Source organism: Truncatella angustata (assembly GCF_020726525.1).
Source record: "Truncatella angustata strain MPI-SDFR-AT-0073 chromosome Unknown BKA67scaffold_4, whole genome shotgun sequence".
Classification (NCBI taxonomy): Eukaryota; Fungi; Ascomycota; class Sordariomycetes; order Amphisphaeriales; family Sporocadaceae; genus Truncatella; species Truncatella angustata.
Window position 1 is genome coordinate 1,683,940 of NW_025763384.1, and position 18,924 is coordinate 1,702,863.

The following is an 18,924-nucleotide window of genomic DNA, read 5'->3' on the forward strand; positions in this document are numbered from 1 at the left end:
TCACTTTGCAGACACGCAAGAGCAATCAAAGTAGAAGGCCAGTTACGTAGGGTCGAGCGCGGACAAAGTTATTAGGACGCAAGCGACGGTATATAGTGTACAGGGATCACAAGTTGGATTGGAGGGTGGCGGAAGATTCAGGGTCGTCGAGGAGCGAGATCGAAGTTGAGGGTGCACGATACGCTGAATGGGTTTGGGGGGGAGCGAAAAGAGTCTCAGAAGACTGGAAGTTCTATAGTCGGAGAGTCTTGAGGTCGAATGTACGGCCGATGGGGTGTTGGGTCAAGAACAAGTGTTGGTGGGTTGTGTTGTGTGGTGTTGTGAAGAGAAGAGATCAAGAACGAATGATGAAATGGAATGGAATCGTGACAAACACGACGGTTGACGTTGCCGTTGACGTTGACGTTCAAACGAGGTGCAGGTGCCTTTCAAGGGAGCAGCACCTCACACCCGCCACTCAGCCAGTCAGCCAGTCGCTGTAGCGAAATGTCACTGGTGCCGAAAGGGTTAGCTTAGCGCTTATGGGGGGGGGGGGCACTTCTACCTGGAACCTCGCCCTGCTTCCACTACAGCGGAAATGCAAGCGAAGCACACACTTTTTCTCACGCTGTCTAGTCCAGAGGAAAGGAAATGATATGCGAGGAAAGACATCACCAGTCAAAATATGCTCAATGCAGAGACACGCGGGGCACTAGAGTTTCCAAGAAATACATTGTAGCCATACAGTCATACGGAGTGCAGACCTTGGACCTTTGGACCCTTGGACATTTTGTGTAACAGGGCGAGGCCATGTATCCGAGTTTGTTCCTGGAGAGATGTGAAATCATAGCTATAGTGATGGTCTAATTCTATGTGGTAGTAGACGTCAATTCCACATTGGCAAGATGGTGAGCATTTGCCCTTCAAGGAAAGTACAAATGTGGTGCTACAAGTGCAGTTTGGTTACGTAGTTTTTCTGGTAGCAAGCTGGCAAGCAGCCGGCGGAAACTGTACAAGTATTTTAGGGGAGCCTACACATGCCTAACCTTACCTATGTATGTAACCTAGTCTAACCTTTAGTCCAGGTTAGTCTAGTCCAGACAAGGTAGCGACTTACAATGTACTGTAGGGACTTTGGAGGGGCAAACGTGGGGAAGGGCGCTGTAAGGGCACCTTATCCAGAAGCTTTGAGTGGCCCGCCCTCTTATCGACAATTTCGTGTCGGTCTTATCCCAACCCCGACCAAATTTTATTTTTTTCTGGTAGAGCAGTTCGTTCGGGCAGTTGGTGCTTTATTTTATGTTATGATAAAAGCGCCTGTTGGAGAGCGACCACCACACGGTCTCATTTATTTTCAGGAACCCAGACTTGGACATACACAGAACTGCTCCTAGTCTCGGCAGCGCCTCGATGACGAGATTCGGTCGCTGAGAGTCAACACCACAAACATGTCGACCTCGTTGGCCGCGCAGCTGGCGCAGATCGCCGCCAGCTCAAAGACGACTCTCGATGTCAGGGCACAGAAAGCCGCCCACTCCAAGTCATTGATCTTCGAGCCTCGAGTCGCCGCCTCCCAGAACTACCAGACCCTGTATAACATATGTCGCGAGGGCTATGACGAGCTTCTACAGCTAGACGCGCGGTTCGGCGCATTCAACAACACCATTTTCAGCCAGCAGAGTCAGGATGAGGACCGCAGCCAGATGACGTCTGCTGAGAATGCCGAGCTCAACAAGATAATAGAATCCTTCCTTCGTCTAGTCGGTGGTCGCTTGAGATTGATGCCATCAATCCGTTCTGTAGAATGGCTCATCAGGAGGTTCAGGATACATGAGTACAACACTGCTGCTCTTCTGTCCACCTTCCTGCCATACCACAGCCTCCCCGTCTTTGTAACATTAATGTCTATCCTTCCCACCACCATACCCAACGAATATCGATTCCTGAGCCCATACATCCGCTCCCTCACGGCCCCTCCGAGATCTGTCCTCGTCTACCAGGCCACCCATCATTCCGAGTTTCTCTCAACCATCTCCGCCTATACCTTGGAAACCTGCAGACACCAGCAGCACTATCCCGCACTGATATCCTTCTGGGCTGGCATCATGCTCGAGGCCGTGAACGGAATGCTGGATAAGATGCGCTCTGGTCGGCGAAGCATTCAGAAAAGCAACGACTCCGCGTTGCTGCACCAGGTCGGACCTATACTCGGCGAGGCCCTGGTCTTGAAGAAGGTCCCCAACCTGCAGATCGCTGCGTACATGGTCATTGTTGCCTTCGTTGCAAAGGGAAACCTCGACGATGCAACTATTACCGCCTTGATGGAACAATTAGTTGCTGGCTGGACGACAGACACGCTTCGACCTGCTCTTGTATGCCTGTCCATCCTGGCTCAGTACAGGTCGCCAAAGCAGATGTCCAGAAAGGTTACAAAGGCTCTCTTGAACATCACAGGACTGCCCGAAATGCTCGATGACATCAGCAAGGAGCACAGCATTGAGAAGTTGGCCAATGGTTTCTGCCTTGCCTTGATAGACCGATTGACCAAGAAGGGAGACACTATTGGGCTACAGTTCATCGAAGCAATTGTGCCGAAACAGATCTTGAATGATCAGCAACTCTCTGTAGTTTTCAAGTCTCTCATGCTTGCAGCACACAGAATGGACCCTGCCGCTGACGAGTCAGGCCTCGCAAGACAAGCTCTGGCCGGTACCATCGTGCGTCTGTCGCAAACCACGGGAGGGCCGGCTCAAGTATTCGCGAAGGCCATTGCTGATACTGAAATCGATATCGAGGAACTCGAAATGAGATTAGATACCAAGATCCGACCCAAGGCCATCACCCAGAACCAGGAAGGTGTCATGGAGGAAGACGTAGAGGGAGACGTTCAGCTGGCTGCAGAAGATTTCGACACCATATTTGATCGCGTTAACCAGAGTGCGGCACCAACGACGTCCTCCTGCCTCCTCTCGTCGCCTCCTGATGTCTTCACTGATCTCTGCTCACTCTATCTCTCTGCCGTGCCGGACCGTGGTAATTTGGCCACATTCCAGCGAGCCTCTGCTGTCCAACGAGGCGAGGCTACTAGCAATCCGTTCTTTTTTACCTTTCTCATCCGCATTTGGTGTGGCCCCTATCCCACCCTGGCCAGATCAAATGCTTTGGATCTGGCGAAAGACCGCCTCAAATCTGGAGACTGTGAAAGCGTTGACTTCCAGTCAATGGTCCCATACTGCATCGCAGGCCTGAGCGACCCAGCTAAGAGGGTCCGAAGATCTGCGGCAGATCTTCTCACGGTGCTAGATGGCCTCTCCTCGAATGCTCCAGAACCCTCTGCGCATTGGGGCACACGGGGGCTTTACGGCAAGTCCGAACCTGGAGCAGTTTTGGAAACTCACACAGTGCGGAAGGTATTACATGATATTTTGATGCCGGCATTGGAGGAATGTGTACTCAACGCGGATCATGTAAATGCCGTTATTCAGACATCCTTAGGCAGCAGCTCAAAGTCAGCACTAGACGGAAGCGCAAAGGACAAGAAGAGCCACGTATCGCATGCGATTAGGCTGGCTGTACTCAGCTTCCTGGCCGGGCATATTGTCCAAACTCCTCTTTTGGCCGTCAAATTGAGACTTCTTCAGCCGCTGAACCAGGTGAAGGGAGTTTCGGGAACCTCACGCACAGAACTATTGTTGCCGCTGCTACAGTGGTGGGCGTCTCTGTCTGCAGAAACGGCCAGGAACCTATGTGCCGACCAAAATGTGGATGGAACAGCTATGGATAATGCAGCCGTTGAAACGGTTGTTCCGAACGACAACAGCGGTCTCGACTTCCTCATCCAATCTTCTCTCCAACCGGGACTCTCAGAAAGGGAAAATTTGCTCCATGCGATATTCGTTCGCATTGAGAAGATGTGGCCATCAATGAGAACGGATCTGAGAAATGCGGTTGCAGATAAGCTCCTGGTCATGGCACAAGAAGAAGTCTCAGGGGAGCGCTCAGCCGTTGGCGCGGAGGCCGCAGAGCTGCTCAGAAATGTTGAACTGACGACTGAGATCCTCCACTCTTTCCTGGGCTCGCTGCAGAACACTGCCAAGATGACCACCGAGTCGCCACCTAGCAAAAAGCGACGAACTAGTTCATCTGGAACCCGCGCAATCATTACACGACCCGATCACGGCTTGACCCAGGCTCTGAAACAGGTCACTTTCGTGCTTCAACTTGTTGAAGGTTCCGACCCTGCCAAGCACCCACAGCTTCTAAACGATCTCTTCAACACGCTTTCAGAACTTCAGCATTTCCGCACTCTGCTCGGCTCCGAGCTCGGTTATCTCCAGAATCTTGTTCTCCGCAGTCTCTTGGCTATGGTACCTGCGTACAAGGACGACAAAACCCTCAAGATCGACGGCTCTGGCGGTCATGGTGACCTTCTCGTAAACTGCATTCAGAAGTCGTCGAGCCCGGCGGTTCAGAATACTGCCCTACTCCTCGTTGCAAGTCTCGCCAGTGTTGCGCCGGATCTTATTTTGCATAGCGTCATGCCAATCTTCACCTTCATGGGCAACTCGGTCCTTAGACAGAGCGACGACTACTCTGCGCATGTCATCAACCAGACAGTCAAAGAAGTCGTGCCGCCACTCATTCAGTCGCTCCGCAAGGGCAAGAAGAGCCCGGTTGCAGGTGCTTCAGAACTTCTCCTCAGTTTTGTAACCGCCTTCGAGCACATCCCATCACACCGGAGACTTGGGCTCTTCGTCTCACTTCTTGAAGTACTTGGGTCCGAGGAGTTCTTGTTTGCTTTGCTGGCGATGTTGGTAGACAAGTATGGCTCGACTGCCGACGTTTTGTCCTTCGCAAACCAGATCTTCAATCAATTCGCTGTCGAAGTTGAATTGTCAACAGTCGTCAAGATGCTGAACCTCATCGGAGATCTATTCCAGCCCAGGCCCAGCCTTTCCGCAGCGCTGCTCGGGACTAGTGAAGACCGAGAGCGGGATCCTCAGAAGATTGCGCTTGCTCAACTCGACTTGCCCCCACGTCTTCTATCGAACAGAAAACTGGTCACTCAGATTGGAAAGCTGACCGAGACGGACGACATGGATGCTGCTAAGATACGCGAGCTCTACTCTACCCTTCTCGAGGATCTCCTGTCGCTTGCGGAAAGCTTGAAGCCGTACAAGACCCTGCACGACAGATGTGGCGATACCCTGCCTAGACTACTTAACCTGCTACCAATTGGCGAATTTGTCAAATCTGTCGAGAATCTTTTAGATCGACCTGATATCGTTATAAGGCGTAAGGTCTTGAGAGCACTTCAAGTCCGCATCGAACGGGAAGGCCAGGCAGATGCTCATTCCAGAACTGCTTTACTCGCCTTCCTGCCCCAGTTGACAGCCATAATTAGAACTTCAGAAGACATGACCTACAAGTATGTCGCTGTTGAGTGTGTTGACCTGATTGCTCAGAAATATGGCAAGAAGGATCCCGAGGCAGTGTCCGCAGCTGCTATGACTATCGCGGGGGATCAATGCCTGGGCCAGGACGATGTTCGTCTCCGATGTCTTGCTCTGCTTTGTCTGGCTTCTTTGGTCGATGTTCTACAAGACGGTATGGTACCAGTGCTCCCAGCAGCTACGCCAAAGTGTTTAGCCTACCTCAAGGACAATATCGCAGATGCGAGCCGAAACTCGTCATTGCATAATGCTTGCTATACATTTATGCATGCCTTGGCGCAACACCTACCATACATGTTGTCTGGTTCACTTCTACAGCAATTCCTCACCATCTCAAGCGCATCAGCAAGCGCTGACCTCGATGCCGAAGCCGTCGACGCCAGAGTACAATGCCTGCAGTTCCTTGCTAAGACCGTGGATGCAAAGGCTTTGTTCACAGCTTTGGAACACACATGGACAGATGCTGCAGACCATGGCTTTAACGTAAGTTGTTCATGTTTCGTTCAATCGACACACTGCTAACACACATATATAGGCTACCATTGAGTACCTTGATATCCTTGGCCTTACCATTGACAAACACAGCAAATCCGACATTGCGAAGAATGTCAGCTCTCTGTCCAACATCTTCCTCTCTGCCTTTGATCTTCGTCGTGTCGATCACAGCAAAGGTGAGCAGAGCAGCAACAGCGCTCGCAACCTCTCTCGCATGGAAGACACTGTCAACGCCGTGGCCCTGCGTATGGTTTACAAGCTTAACGACGCTGCCTTTAGACCTATCTTCACGTCGCTCATGGATTGGGCCACTGCGCCGGACTTGTCTCAATCTGATGTCGTCGGTCGCAACCTTCGCCTGCAGGGCGTCTTTTCTTTCCTTTTCACCTTCTTCGACAGCCTGAAGTCCATCGTCACAGGTTATGGCAACTACGTGGTCGATATTGCGGTGGCCACTCTGAGGAGACTAGATCCCAAGCAGGGCGGCGAGCAGAGGGACCTGTGGAAGAAGATTCTCAACACTTTGACCAAGTGTTTCGAACACGACCAAGACGACTTCTGGCAAGCGCCGTCGCACTTCTCCGCGGTGGCGCCTGCCCTCACCGAGCAGATCCTCCACGGATCTTCCGGCGTAGATCTGTCACACGATCTAGTACCGGCGCTCGTTGAGCTTGCCGCTGCGGCGGACTCCCAGGACCACCACAAGGAGCTCAACGCGGCCCTGCTCAGGCATCTGCGCTCCGAGTCCGCCGGCGTGCGTCTCGCCACCGTCAAGGCCGAACAGAAGCTCACGGAGCGCCTCGGCGAGGACTGGTTGGCCATGCTCCCGGAGCTCCTGCCCTATATCAGTGAGCTGCAAGAGGACGACGACGAGGAAGTGGAGAGGGAGACCCAACGATGGATCGTGGGCATCGAGGGTATCCTCGGTGAGAACCTGGATGCCATGTTGCAGTAGTGGAAGGAGAAGAAGAAGTGATTTCCAAGGACCTGTCGGGCATTATACAGGTGTTTATCTAGGGTTGATACATCATCCAATTGCATACAAATTATCATTTTGAGATACTACAGTTCCAAGATTCACGTCAGGTTTGCCCGCTACGTCAACATTCGTGAATAGCATAGTTTCCAGGGAAAAAAAAAAAAAAAAAAAAAAAAAAAAAAGAATGCTATGTTCGAAAGTCTCTCGGGCGCGTGTCAAGTTGCAATCAAATGACTAAAAGAAAAGAATCTCATCCCGGAGGCAAAAATATGAACAGCTTTCCAGCCTCGTGATTCCGAAGAAACCACGTGTCACTTAGTTCAGTCACATGACAAATACTTGAGGAAGTGGAAGCCGATATTTCAGCGGGCAAGACGAAAACGCACAGCTTGCATGCGCAAGACTGCACGGAACTTGTATTTCGCTAATAATTGCATTGGTAGCGTTGTCGCTCCGAGCATTGTCAATATGAGTTCAGCCTATGTTTGACAGCACAGGCTGATATATAGAAGTGAACCTTTTGAGCATCCAAATATCCAATTCTCTTCCATGAAGATTGTTGGACATTCAGCCTAGATCTTTTGAGTTGATTCCTCCTCATCGCTCCAATGAGTGTGAGTTTGGTCCGTTGAGCGTACCCATTTTACAACATTCCCTATCCCATGACAGAATGAGGAAAGTGCCTAAGCAGTCGCGCTCGCGGTTCGACCAAGGTTCTCGCGCTCGAGAATCAGCTCGGTGAAGTTCTTGTCAGCAGGCTTGTTGGCCTTGATCTCCTGGACAACTTGCTTGTCGATGCCCAACTGCTCATCAGTCCACATGGGAGGCTCAACATGGCCATCCTTGACACCTACGCCAACGAAGCCGCCTTGAGCGGCCCATTCTGAGGTCCGTTTAAGACCCAGCTTGGACCAGACGTTTTCGAGGGCGTTGACCAGGTGATCGCGGTAAGGCTTCGTGTGTCCAGGAGTTGGCGTAATTCTCAAGCGCTCCTCGCCCCTGGGCACGGTAGGGTAGTTTATGGCCTGCACGTAAATCTGGTGGTCCTGCAGTAACATGTCTGACGCCTGCCTGGCAAGCTCGGCACTTCCAACCAGAACTGGAATGATGTGCGAGGGGTTGGGCATCACTGGGATATCGCGAGATTCGAGCTCCTCCTTCACGGCACGCGTGTGCATTTGTTGGAGAAAGCGGTCTCCCTTGTGCTCCATCTGGTACTCAATGGAGGCCGTTGCACCGGCCATGATAGCTGGCGGAAGCGAGGTGGTAAAGATGAAACCAGGAGCAAGAGAGCGTATCATATCAATCAGGCTAGCCTTTCCAGCAATGTAGCCACCAACACAGCCGTAAGCCTTGCCCAATGTTCCAGTAATAATATCAATGCGGTCCATGATGGTTCCTTCGGGACGACCCTGTTGGTGCGCTTCAAAATCAAGGTGCTCCGCTACACCAGCGCCGCTGGGGCCATACATGCCGACAGCATGGACTTCATCCAGGAATGTGACGGCGCCATACTTCTCTGCTAGGTCGCAGATACCCTCAATCGGGCCAATCGAGCCGCACATACTGTAGACGGATTCGAAAGCAATGATCTTAGGGACATGCAGAGGCAGAGCGGCCAGCTTCTCCTCCAGATCGGCCAGATCATTATGCTTAAAAACAACCTTCTTCGTTCCAGAGTGGCGAATTCCCTGAATCATAGAGGCGTGGTTGAGACTGTCAGACAAGATGACGCAGTCTGGCATCTTGCTGCCGAGGGTTGCTAACGTGGCATCGTTGGCCACATAACAAGAGGTAAAGACAAGAGCGGCCTCCTTAGCATGCAGTTTCGAGAGTGCTGCCTCCAGCTCGACGGCATGCTTATTGTGGCCCGAAATGTTTCTCGTACCACCGGCGCCACAGCCGTACTCGTCCAGAGTCTGCTGCATCGTGCTGATGACATGCTTATTCGTCCCCATACCCAAGTAGTCGTTGGCGCACCAAACTGTCACCCGCTCCTCCTTGCTGGCCAGGTGGGCCTCAGGGAAGTTCTTGGCCATACGATTGATGTTGTTGAAGTATCGGTAGGACTTGTCCTTGTGCTTTTTCTCGAGTTCGCCCTCGTAGAAGCCATCGTAGTCAAACTTGTTCGCCGGGGCTGCGGGTTTGAAAGGATTCGCATGGGCTGCGGCCTGCTTCAACGCACTGGTAGACGGAGCGTGTGCTACATGGGCTGTTAGAGATGACGCCGGTATAAATGCAGAACATCCCAGTACTTACCATCTCGGGGTTTCAGCACGCCCTCCATAGCCCTGGCCTCGTGGGAGCGGCTGGTGTGGATCTTGGCCCTTCCGGTCTTGTGTTGACCGGAGAAGGCGCGCACACCAGCGACAGCGGCGCCGGCCATACCCGAGCGAGCAGACTGCACAGCGAGTGCCTTGCCCATGATGGGACAGCGCTGGCCGAGCATCTGCAGCTTGGAGATGGTACCACCGCAGGGCGAGGCCTGGGGGCGAGTTGAAGTAGACAGAGCACGCAGAGTAGAGGGCGATGCCTTCTTGAGGAAGGGGCACATGGCCTTGGACTGGCGCAGAACAGCGTCCATGGTGTTGGTTCCGTTGCTCAATTCAGGATAGGGGGTTCGAATTGGTTTGTTGATGAGGAGATGAGAATTGTCCTCGAATGGTGAGAACCGAGATCCTTTTGTTCCGAGGGCGAAACAAAAAAACGTGGGGAAAGGCACGGTTGAAGTACTTGTACTTTCGGTACGGACTAGGCGAAGCTACAGTAGGTAGGCGTTTTGACCGAAACTACCACGCATGAGGTAAGCCCCAGGGTCGATCCAATGGAAGGGTAGGGTTTGAGGGCCCGGAAGTATAAGTATGTAGCGCTGCTGCAGGTAGATCGATGGATGTTACTGCGGTAGAAGTAAGAAAGAAAGAGAGAAAAAGGAAAAAAAGGAAAAAACAAAAATCCACAGAGGTCCATCAACCACCCAAGTCAACAATGAACTAAACTCAGGCACACCGATCGGAGACCAGAAGTTTCTGTGTCATCAGGACGCAACTAAACCCCTAGAGGTAGGGCGGTCAAAACGAAGGCCATTTCGCACTCTATTCGTGGTGTCATGATCACCTCAGTTCTTCAGAAATGGGCCCTCGGAATCTCGGTGACCCGCAGCTGTACCGTGTACATTGTACGTTCAGTGCATAGCCTGTGACGGGATTGGGAATGTCCCCACCTCTAGAACGCGAAAATGCGACAGGAACGCTGCCATGCCACCGCCTAGGCCGCCGAGTCAAATCCCTAGGCTCATCCAGCAAGCCAAGCGCAGTCGGCCGAACTTGTGGGCGTAATTGGAAACTGTCTGATTGGTCATCGGGTTTGATCCCACCCAGAAAGACAAGACCCTTGCCCAAGTCGTCAATTCCGCCGGTGTTTGGTCTGCCGGTATTACCCTGCGAGCCAGGTGCAAGACATTACAATTTGCGGAAGTCGGAAGATCTCATTAGTTTGCGTATTCGCCTATGTCTTGGTGGGTGTTGTACCATGGCCATTTCGCCGTTCGCTTGACCAATACCAACGACTATAGCAAAATCTGAACCAAGACGTGGCTTTTGTTCTCCCATTCCCGGGATCAACAGTGTAATATTCATCTAACCATACTATATATGCATCCTAGAAACATGCATTTCCCAGGCAACTAGCTGGCACGGCCTCCCGTCAGAATAGAACTTTCTCGGTGCCTATCAGATTGATAGAGCGCCCTCCCGGACGCGTTGTCCTGCGCTTGCCATGCTTGCTCGGGTCATTGTCGTGGACATGTTTTTCCACGAACTGTCCCAACTCGTCTTCCTTCAGTAAAGCAGAAATGGTCTTGTCCGGTAGACAGAGAAGGATTTCCCAATCAGCGTCTCCTTTAGTGCCGCCTTTGCGGGGCAGGAGGTTGATCATGCCCTCGTCGCGCATCCACGGTTTACGACAAAATCTAGCTGTGCCATCTCCGGTAGTGCCAGGTATACCAAACGGGACGTCAGCGCCAAACTTGACAAGAGATCCAAACCTCACACCCGTTTCTGCTGGGCGGCACGCTCGCTGGGCAGCAACTGCTGCCTCGGTGGGCTTCGTAAGAGTGGCCAGGCGTGCCATGCGCTGCAGTACGTAGTCTTGGTCGATTAACTCGAGTTCCTCGCGAATATTAGCAGCGACTTCTGCAATCTCGCCCAATTCCACAGGTGGTAGGATGCGTTTTCTTGGTGACAACTTGTCATAGCTTGGCTTCGGAACTATGTGTCTCGCCTTAGTCCTTAAGGAGACAGTGGTGAACATGTTACCAAAGTACGATTTTACAACCTCGTCGATAAACTTACCACGCGCGTTGACTGCTGTGGTGAAGATGGTCGTGCTATCGCCCTCCAGCAGCCGAGCGCGACTGATGTACACCCAAAGCATGGCGCAGATACAGTCTATGCTGGATACCCAACGGTCTTCATCTGGAAAATGGTCATGGATGTGAATAGTGATTCGGCGTTTCATCTCGGCCACAGTTTTAGCTGACATTGTCACGATATGGCTGTCGACTTGTTTGCGTGGAGGCAACTTGAAGTTCCTGAAATCCCACTGGAGCAAGTCAGTTCTGCAAATTCACGTTTAAGGCATCTGAACGTTACTTCTGGGAATGTGTCTGTCTTGGAAATTTCTTGCAGCTCCAGTATATGGTTTTCGAAGGTGGAATCGATATCGCAGTCATCATATTTTGGGACACCTGTTGAGCTCAAGGTTAATGATTGGGTTATAGCTTTATAAGCTCCGAGATGAAGGGCAAAAAATGGAGCAGGTGAACGAATGGACCTACTATCTATGGTCAAAGCGCCACGGATACCAAGACTAAGTATACTCAGGAACATTCCAATAGAAAAGCCATCTGCTACGGAGTGTTGGAACTCCAAGCACAGGATTAAAGCTCCATCTTCCAGGAAATTCGCTTGCATAGCGAAGACGGGAATCCATCTTGGCATCGTCCACTCCGGGTCAGTCGCGCAATAGTCTTGCATGTTCAGACAGCTGGTTGGCATGCCAACACGACTGAGGTGATCGTAGCCACCAAGATCGATAAGCTCACTCCCCTTGTGCACTCGGGTCTTGAATGTCTCATCGCGAATCTGTCGTAGTTCATCAATATGGCCGTAGCGAAGCAGCACATTGTCCTTCTCATCATGGTTCGCGGGCCCAAGCATGCCGGTCAGGAACGGGAAATGCTTCAAGGCAACGGCAACACCGTTGCGAATGGCTGAGGTGGCCTCATTGATCGTCGTTTCGTTGACAACTGGGAAGTCGAAGATGAACATGCGTCGAACATATTTGCGGCTGACAGACTGGTCAATGTAAGATAGCGGGTGAACAAGCTTGAGCTTCAATACGAATTCGCTCATGATGTCCTGGGACTTGCCGGTGTTGCGGGAAGCCCCAGTACCTTGCAAAAGATCACTGCTTGCACAACTATCGCTTTCTGGGAGACGCAAGACGCGATCACTTTCATGTGCTGCTGTCTCGTCTTGCGAGTCGTTGTTGCTGTTCTGGATGTCGTGTCGATTCATATTGCCTGATACCTGTGTTTGTTGAGGAGGTAGTAATGTTGCAAGATCACTCCAAAGTCCGGAAGTTCTGTGGTAAATGTAAGTATCTGCCTTGGGATACTGGCCGTGAGTGATGGTGTAGTGTGAGCTTGAGTGAAACTCCTTTGATCAGGTGATGTTGCTCAGCTTGGGAAGCGGTGGGGGGACTGCTCATCCCACCTTCCTTTGATCAGCTCTGAATGTTTCTGAATTAGTGCTTCTGAGCCACATTGGTATCATCAATAATAAGGTATTGTCGACAGTCAAAGTAGGTATGATGTGTCTAGGCACTCTTGCCAAGTTTCTACTAACGACTCTTTCCTTCCTGTACCACCCATTTGCATCCACAACTACTCCAAATTTTTGAAGTTATGTATGCTTATGCTAAATCGTAGTTGAACACTTTTGTTTGGTATTATTCTTTGATACCTCTTCATAAGGGGAGATGCATTCATTCAGTGGGAAATATTTGTAGGCTTTCGTTACTCATTCATAACGGGGAAATTAGTATGTCTAAAATAGTTTGGCAAGGTGGAAGCCCGAATAAATTGTCACTTTGTGTAATCAGCAACCGTGCTTTGAATTGCTCCTTCCGTACCACACTGGATCAGCTATCGTGCCTAACGTGTGACTCCAGCTCCCTGTAGCCAGCCCTCCAATCGCGATACTTCTCAACGATGGCGCTCATGTAGTTGCTCATTGTGAGGCGTTTCATGCTTGATCGGATTATGGTTTGCAAGTAAAGCATCCATGAAAGGCAAGGTGCCCAGCCTTTACTCATACATGCCAATAAATGATCAAATGATATACAGCGGACTAGTTGTCTTTCATTACAAATTCTCTTAGCATGATCTCTGCCTACATCTCATATTGTATCGCCAAGCGTCTGTGCGAAAGTTGGCCCCGTTGGACCTCCTTTGGAATTGGTCTGAGTAGACTGTGTGGCAAAGGCGAGAAATACTCCTTGCCAGCCGGTCAGGTCGCCACTACCAGACTTGAAGTTAAAAACCATGCCGCCATCTTGATAGACGCCATTCTCCTTAGCGAATTTGCCTACGTCTCCTTGATTCATGTGGATGTCACTTTGATGTTATTAGTCTTGGAGGTCTCAAGGAAATGCGTAGAAACTTGAGGCTGTACATACTGGATGCCATCACCCTCTTCGTACTGGCTGCCGTACAGATACATATCAGCTTTCTGACTGACAGCCGCGTTCAATATCGGATTTAGAAAGTCAAGTATGTCGTTATTCGGCCCACTCTCGTTGTAGTCCAAAATTCGGCCTTTCTGTACGTTGACAAGTCCTCCCTTGAGGTAGTCCAGTCCGAGGCCACTGGGAGTGTGACTGGTGATAGACTGGTAGCCCTCCGAAATGTTTACCAGCTTGGCGGCTAATGGGTGAGATTCGTCGAAGGAAACCACGTTCCAGAACACGATGCGGGAGTCCGAGTCTTTTGACTTCACATCAACTGCACAGTCCAAGTCATCTGTCGTTCCGTCTGTGAAGGTAATGTGCCCATGATCGTTGTCCTGTTGAGTTGGCTCCCACTTAGTAGCAGTGCCTCGCCAGACTCCGTAACGTTGGATGGTCATGATGAAGGTATGAGCAGTTCTAGGTTATCTCTTGGTTGGAACTGAGAGAGCCAAAGTCGGGTTCCCTGCAAGGAAATACCGGGTCATATATACTACTACAAACACAATGGAAACTGTTATGGAGCGCACCAATCATTTACCATAGCCATTTCGGCGGGAATTGCAGGCACGGTCAGTTGAGCGTGACATCATGTCAAACCTTACTGTAGATCACGGCTCGGAAGCTTTAGGGGATGGAGTACGGCACTTGTGTTTGAAACGATACTTTTGTATCAGGCTTAGAAACGGGCAGTGGGGCAAGTCCTTTCGAAGAGGAGATACAACTGGCTTGGAGCTCAACATCACGGAAAAACACCCATGTAATCGACCCGGTACCTGCCCCCACGCCCTTTCTGACTCTCCACACCATAGAAAGCAAACTTCTTTACCTAGTCTAGCAGAATGGAACAGACAGTTGTAAGACCAAGACACAGGCACGTGTTTGTGTGGTCGTGCAAGAATGACCTGTTGTTGGTGCACAGAAAAGGCATACATATGCAACAGACTTGGCAAATTCTAGGCCCACTAAAATAGTATGCACGCCGCGCAAGCACTTTGGCATTTCTTGGCAGGGCCGCTAATGCGTGACATCACTTGCACCTATCACGCCTGGCCACCCGTTGATAGTCCGCGACCCCTACCGAAGATCGCCAATGATTGCCACAAGGAAGGTCACGCTATCGATGACCAGAAGCTGTTTGGCAACTGCCGTATTGAACAGCAAAAGAGGAACCCTCAGAGTAGCCCTTTGCAATCCCAGAATTGCGATGCATTTGCGAGAGGAATGCCTGAGGAATGCTGGGCAAAGCTTTTTGGTATTGCTTTTACAATTCTACCTTAACCCCTCCCTTGAACTTCCAAGAAACACAAATCTTGATTCTCATGCAGCTCTATCCAGCTGAGTGACTCTTGCCGACTTTAAGCACGGCTGCAATGGATCAGGCTTAACCCTTTCAAGACAATCTTTAGGGAAATTCCGTAAGAGCTTATGGTGCGCCCGACCAGCCTCATAGGCGGATGGGAAACTGCGACGACTTACGATATCTCTTATACCGAGGGCTACATTCACAACGATTGTGCGATACCTTTCTAAAGTAAAACAAATCTAAGACGGTGCTGTGCTGTGTATTCAATATGGGTAATGGTGGCTATGCTAGGAAGTATGTCTATGACACGTTACTGAAGGACAACACCCCGAAACGCTGGAGCTTTAACCGGAGGTTGGCAACGATACTGGGCTGAAGTACAGACTCTTCACGCAGCTAACCATCGAAGGTCCCTAGTATGAATCATTGTCATATGTCTGGGCAAAACAACCATATTTGATTGGAGTATCTTATGTGTAGATGACTAGAAAGAAGCCGATAAAGTAATCTTTCAGATTGGAGCAAATCTTACTGAAACGCCTTCCACAATCGAGAGTTTGACGAGACATCGGCACTTATTGCTTTTGGCTTCTTGCGACAATTTAATCGGGACCAAAAAGAAGAATTTCGAAATTTGCAGAATTATCTTCACCGCAATGTGGAAACCCAAGAAGATGAATCAATTCACATCTCATGGCTCGAAATCAAGATTTCATTCGACTTTTAATATTTTCACTGTGACTAGATCATTCAAGGAGTCGGTCTTGCTAAACAAGTCAAGTTATCTTGGCGCAAGAGCAAGATTTAATTGAATAAGCAAAACGATTGTTACTTTCGTGAGTGTTAGTAAGCAGCTTCTAGAGTCGTTCTACCCCTTTTGCATGCCTGTGGAGTGATTTGTCAAGAGATTTGTATCATATGGGTTTGCGAATGATACACACGTATCAATAGGCGTGTCCTCGAAAATCCGTCTGCAGTTTTAAGTCTACCACAATATCAGTCTGCCGAGTTATGCATTGTGTCGGCAAAATAACCTCTTCACAGCTCGCATCACCACAAACGGGGTCTTTAACAGCAACGACTGGTCCAGCTACCAAGACGAAACCAGACCACTGCTTTAGTTGGTTTAGTTGAAACTCCTTCCGCATTTGTTAGACATGTTTTGTGCTTCGTTTATTGTTACTGTTGGTTTCGTATTGAGAGCCGGGGGCTTTTCCTGTCCTTGAACGCCATGCTGTTCCCTCCAGCCAGCTCGACAACGGTGGCAGTAATAATGGAAGAGATGCAGAGATAATATCGGCATTCAAATTGGCTCTGTGCAGTATTCTATTAGGATTGTGCTCGTGTAGCGCAGATACCGAGTAATGTTTCTCACAAGGTCCAAATGAAGAATATGAGTGTCCTGTAGACTACGGTTAGATATATATACCGCTTGAAGTTTTTCAGGCACTTACCTAGACGACACCTTGATTTGCAGTTGTTTCTTTACCGTTATCACACGTGCTATTGCGACACTACAAGCGCTATACTTGTCAGACCTTTATATACACGCCTGATTTTCTACACAGCTTGCAAAACCCCAATGCAGAGCACACCAACAAGTGAGAACTTAGTCTTTCTATTGACTTGCAGTTTCATGATGGTTGGAATTAGCAGAGCGACAAAGACCAAGTCGGACAACGTGTTTATAGTTGAAACGCTTAAAGACAGACCTTCTACGAGGCATTTTGGTTCTCGTTGGCCTACCTCCATTGAGATAAGAAAACAGATTTGAATGATTCTGTGGGAAGGTATTCGCCCTCCTTTATTATATAGGTCGCCAAGAATGGTGCATCGGCTGGCACTGAAACACTAACAGTGCTTCGCTTGCCATGTACGTACTACGACAAACGCTAGTTGGCGACATCAACCATTAGCCATCACCACGGCGTCTTTACGCGACGCTTGCCTATCATGGAAGTGACAATCCTCCTTTATAATTTGCCAAGAAGAATAAATCACAGCAACGCCAAAACCGACTGTAATCTTGACAATACTAACGCCAGTAACCAGCACAATAACTTGCGCATTCTGCCAGTGCTTTAATCGTTCGTACTCGTTTCGGTATTGAAGGCCGTACCAGTGGCGACCGCCGCTATTCTGGTTCTACCTGCTGTACTATACCATGAATTCAATAGTGTGTAGCTGTATGTAGTTGGGATAGGTCAGCGTTGAGGCATTGGTGAATTGGTAGTCGGGGCATATGAAGTACGGTCGCGACGGTAGAGACACTGTGATCCCAGCTAAAAGTTTTACAATGAACTGTCGCACTCCTGAACGCAAGCTTACCACGATCAACGGTAAGCCTGTCATGAATCCGGAGATGCCTAAGATCAGCGGCACATTGGACGGTCGTGTGTCAGCCCATGCCCATAGATCGTCTGCATGCTCAGCGATTGGCCACACTATCCCCTATCGGAGAGTCTGTACATACCTAGGTAGGTTTCTCTTGGAAATCACAGCAACTCGGCGTAACTGATATCTTACATAGTTTAACAACCACTGTCAGTCCTTTGGAGCCAAGTTATGCCGAAGAGACCTATACAGTCCAGTCAGAAGGCACTTGCCAAACAACTATCGAGAGTAAATGTATAAGCAGCACGCAACTTATGATGAAGAATATGATCACCAGGTATTGACAACATATCCCCACATTATCTACAGCACTCTTTCTACCTGGCAACTCGAGATGTACTACAAATAAACTTGTTGACACAGATGCGTGCAGCTCTCTCGCTACGTAATATGATGCTATATAGGTCAAAACTGTTAGCTCAAGTTTTGTAGATATTAATTGTAACACGATCCATGAATTAGAATATAATGGCTTCTAAATTTACGATTTTACTCCCGGGGCCTCGTGAGTACACCGCCATCCCGACAAGCTGAGACTTCGACGACTACTACTGAGTAAGATCACATTATCAATCCCTCTACCATTGTAGCTGATATATGCATCCAGACTTCACTTCATCCCTCGCACTGCAGTTGATTCACTTCCACTGCCATTGCCCACCCGAGAAGTTATCTATCTCAATCTTGGTTGGGTACCTAGCTATGAAATTGGCACTCGCGAGGACTGCCAGATCCATATGACGCCGCCGACCATGATCACAATGCTATCGATTACTCCTGAGAGCTGACAGCAGAGGCATACCGTGTATCTCTGGAATCCCGCACTTCAAAAACCCACCATTCAATGCCTTCTTCGTGCTGACGAATAGTCATGTGCGCAGGTAAGCAACTGTGATGGGTTCCATCTGGCTGTTTCCAATGGCGCTTGCTACGATATCACCAATAGCTTCTGTGTTATGCTGACTCAGATTTACACTGGAAGCCTTCTGTCGGTTCTAACTGCGATAACCTTTAGCTATAGAGAAGACTGTGTTGGCCAGGAGGGGAGTCGCCAGCTCATCCCATCCTTGCTATGCTAATGGCCCAGATGGCCTGTTTGAGCTCTAATAGGACACTGTCAAACGGCATGGCGTCGTAGCTTGGTCTGTAATTTATTCATGAGAGAATTCCACAATTCCGAGATCTGTGAAAAACTACCGTGACCATTGGGCGGGCAGAATGGGAGATTGGATGGACAGTTCATTCAATGTGGCGATTTCTAGGATCATATATGTGCCTGAAATACCTACCCCAAGTTCTTTGTCCTCAATATTGCTAGTTATTGCATAATGAATTAGCAAATATTAAGGAGCGGAGCGGAAGGAGTCCACCGTGTACGTTTATACTACCGAGAGGGCACATTAGTGCTGGGCTGCATTCCTCGTATCAATGGATATATTTAGATGAAGGAGTATAATGTACGCTTAAATACACCAGTCATCCCTTAACCATATTTTAGCTTATACGCAATGAAAAATTACCGCCTTCTTTAA

At 49.6% G+C, this 18,924-nt stretch overlaps 4 protein-coding genes across 4 annotated transcripts; 1 reads left to right on the forward strand and 3 right to left on the reverse strand.

The window, feature by feature from the left end:
* Positions 1-1,427: 1,427 nt before the first annotated feature.
* On the forward strand, positions 1,428-6,882 carry BKA67DRAFT_535544 (armadillo-type protein; the record flags this gene model as incomplete). Its single annotated transcript, XM_046100032.1, has 2 exons — positions 1,428-5,915; positions 5,968-6,882. 2 exons carry the CDS (start codon positions 1,428-1,430, stop codon positions 6,880-6,882), a joined length of 5,403 nt encoding a protein of 1,800 aa, XP_045958483.1.
* A 707-nt stretch (positions 6,883-7,589) lies between these two features.
* BKA67DRAFT_517992 (pyridoxal phosphate-dependent transferase) lies at positions 7,590-9,490 on the reverse strand (the record flags this gene model as incomplete). Its single annotated transcript, XM_046097962.1, has 2 exons — positions 7,590-9,043; positions 9,133-9,490. The coding sequence occupies 2 exons, from the start codon at positions 9,488-9,490 to the stop codon at positions 7,590-7,592; spliced, it is 1,812 nt and encodes a 603-aa protein (XP_045958484.1).
* A 906-nt stretch (positions 9,491-10,396) lies between these two features.
* On the reverse strand, positions 10,397-12,482 carry BKA67DRAFT_691270 (transferase family-domain-containing protein; the record flags this gene model as incomplete). The annotated part of the gene is made up of 3 exons (XM_046109165.1): positions 10,397-11,505; positions 11,556-11,650; positions 11,741-12,482. The coding sequence occupies 3 exons, from the start codon at positions 12,480-12,482 to the stop codon at positions 10,609-10,611; spliced, it is 1,734 nt and encodes a 577-aa protein (XP_045958485.1). The 3' UTR covers positions 10,397-10,608.
* A 619-nt stretch (positions 12,483-13,101) lies between these two features.
* Positions 13,102-14,251, reverse strand: BKA67DRAFT_645973 (uncharacterized protein). The gene is made up of 2 exons (XM_046105896.1): positions 13,645-14,251; positions 13,102-13,582 (listed from the first exon to the last, which is right to left on the reverse strand). Exons 1-2 carry the CDS (start codon positions 14,091-14,093, stop codon positions 13,366-13,368), a joined length of 666 nt encoding a protein of 221 aa, XP_045958486.1. The 5' UTR covers positions 14,094-14,251; the 3' UTR covers positions 13,102-13,365.
* Positions 14,252-18,924: the final 4,673 nt, after the last annotated feature.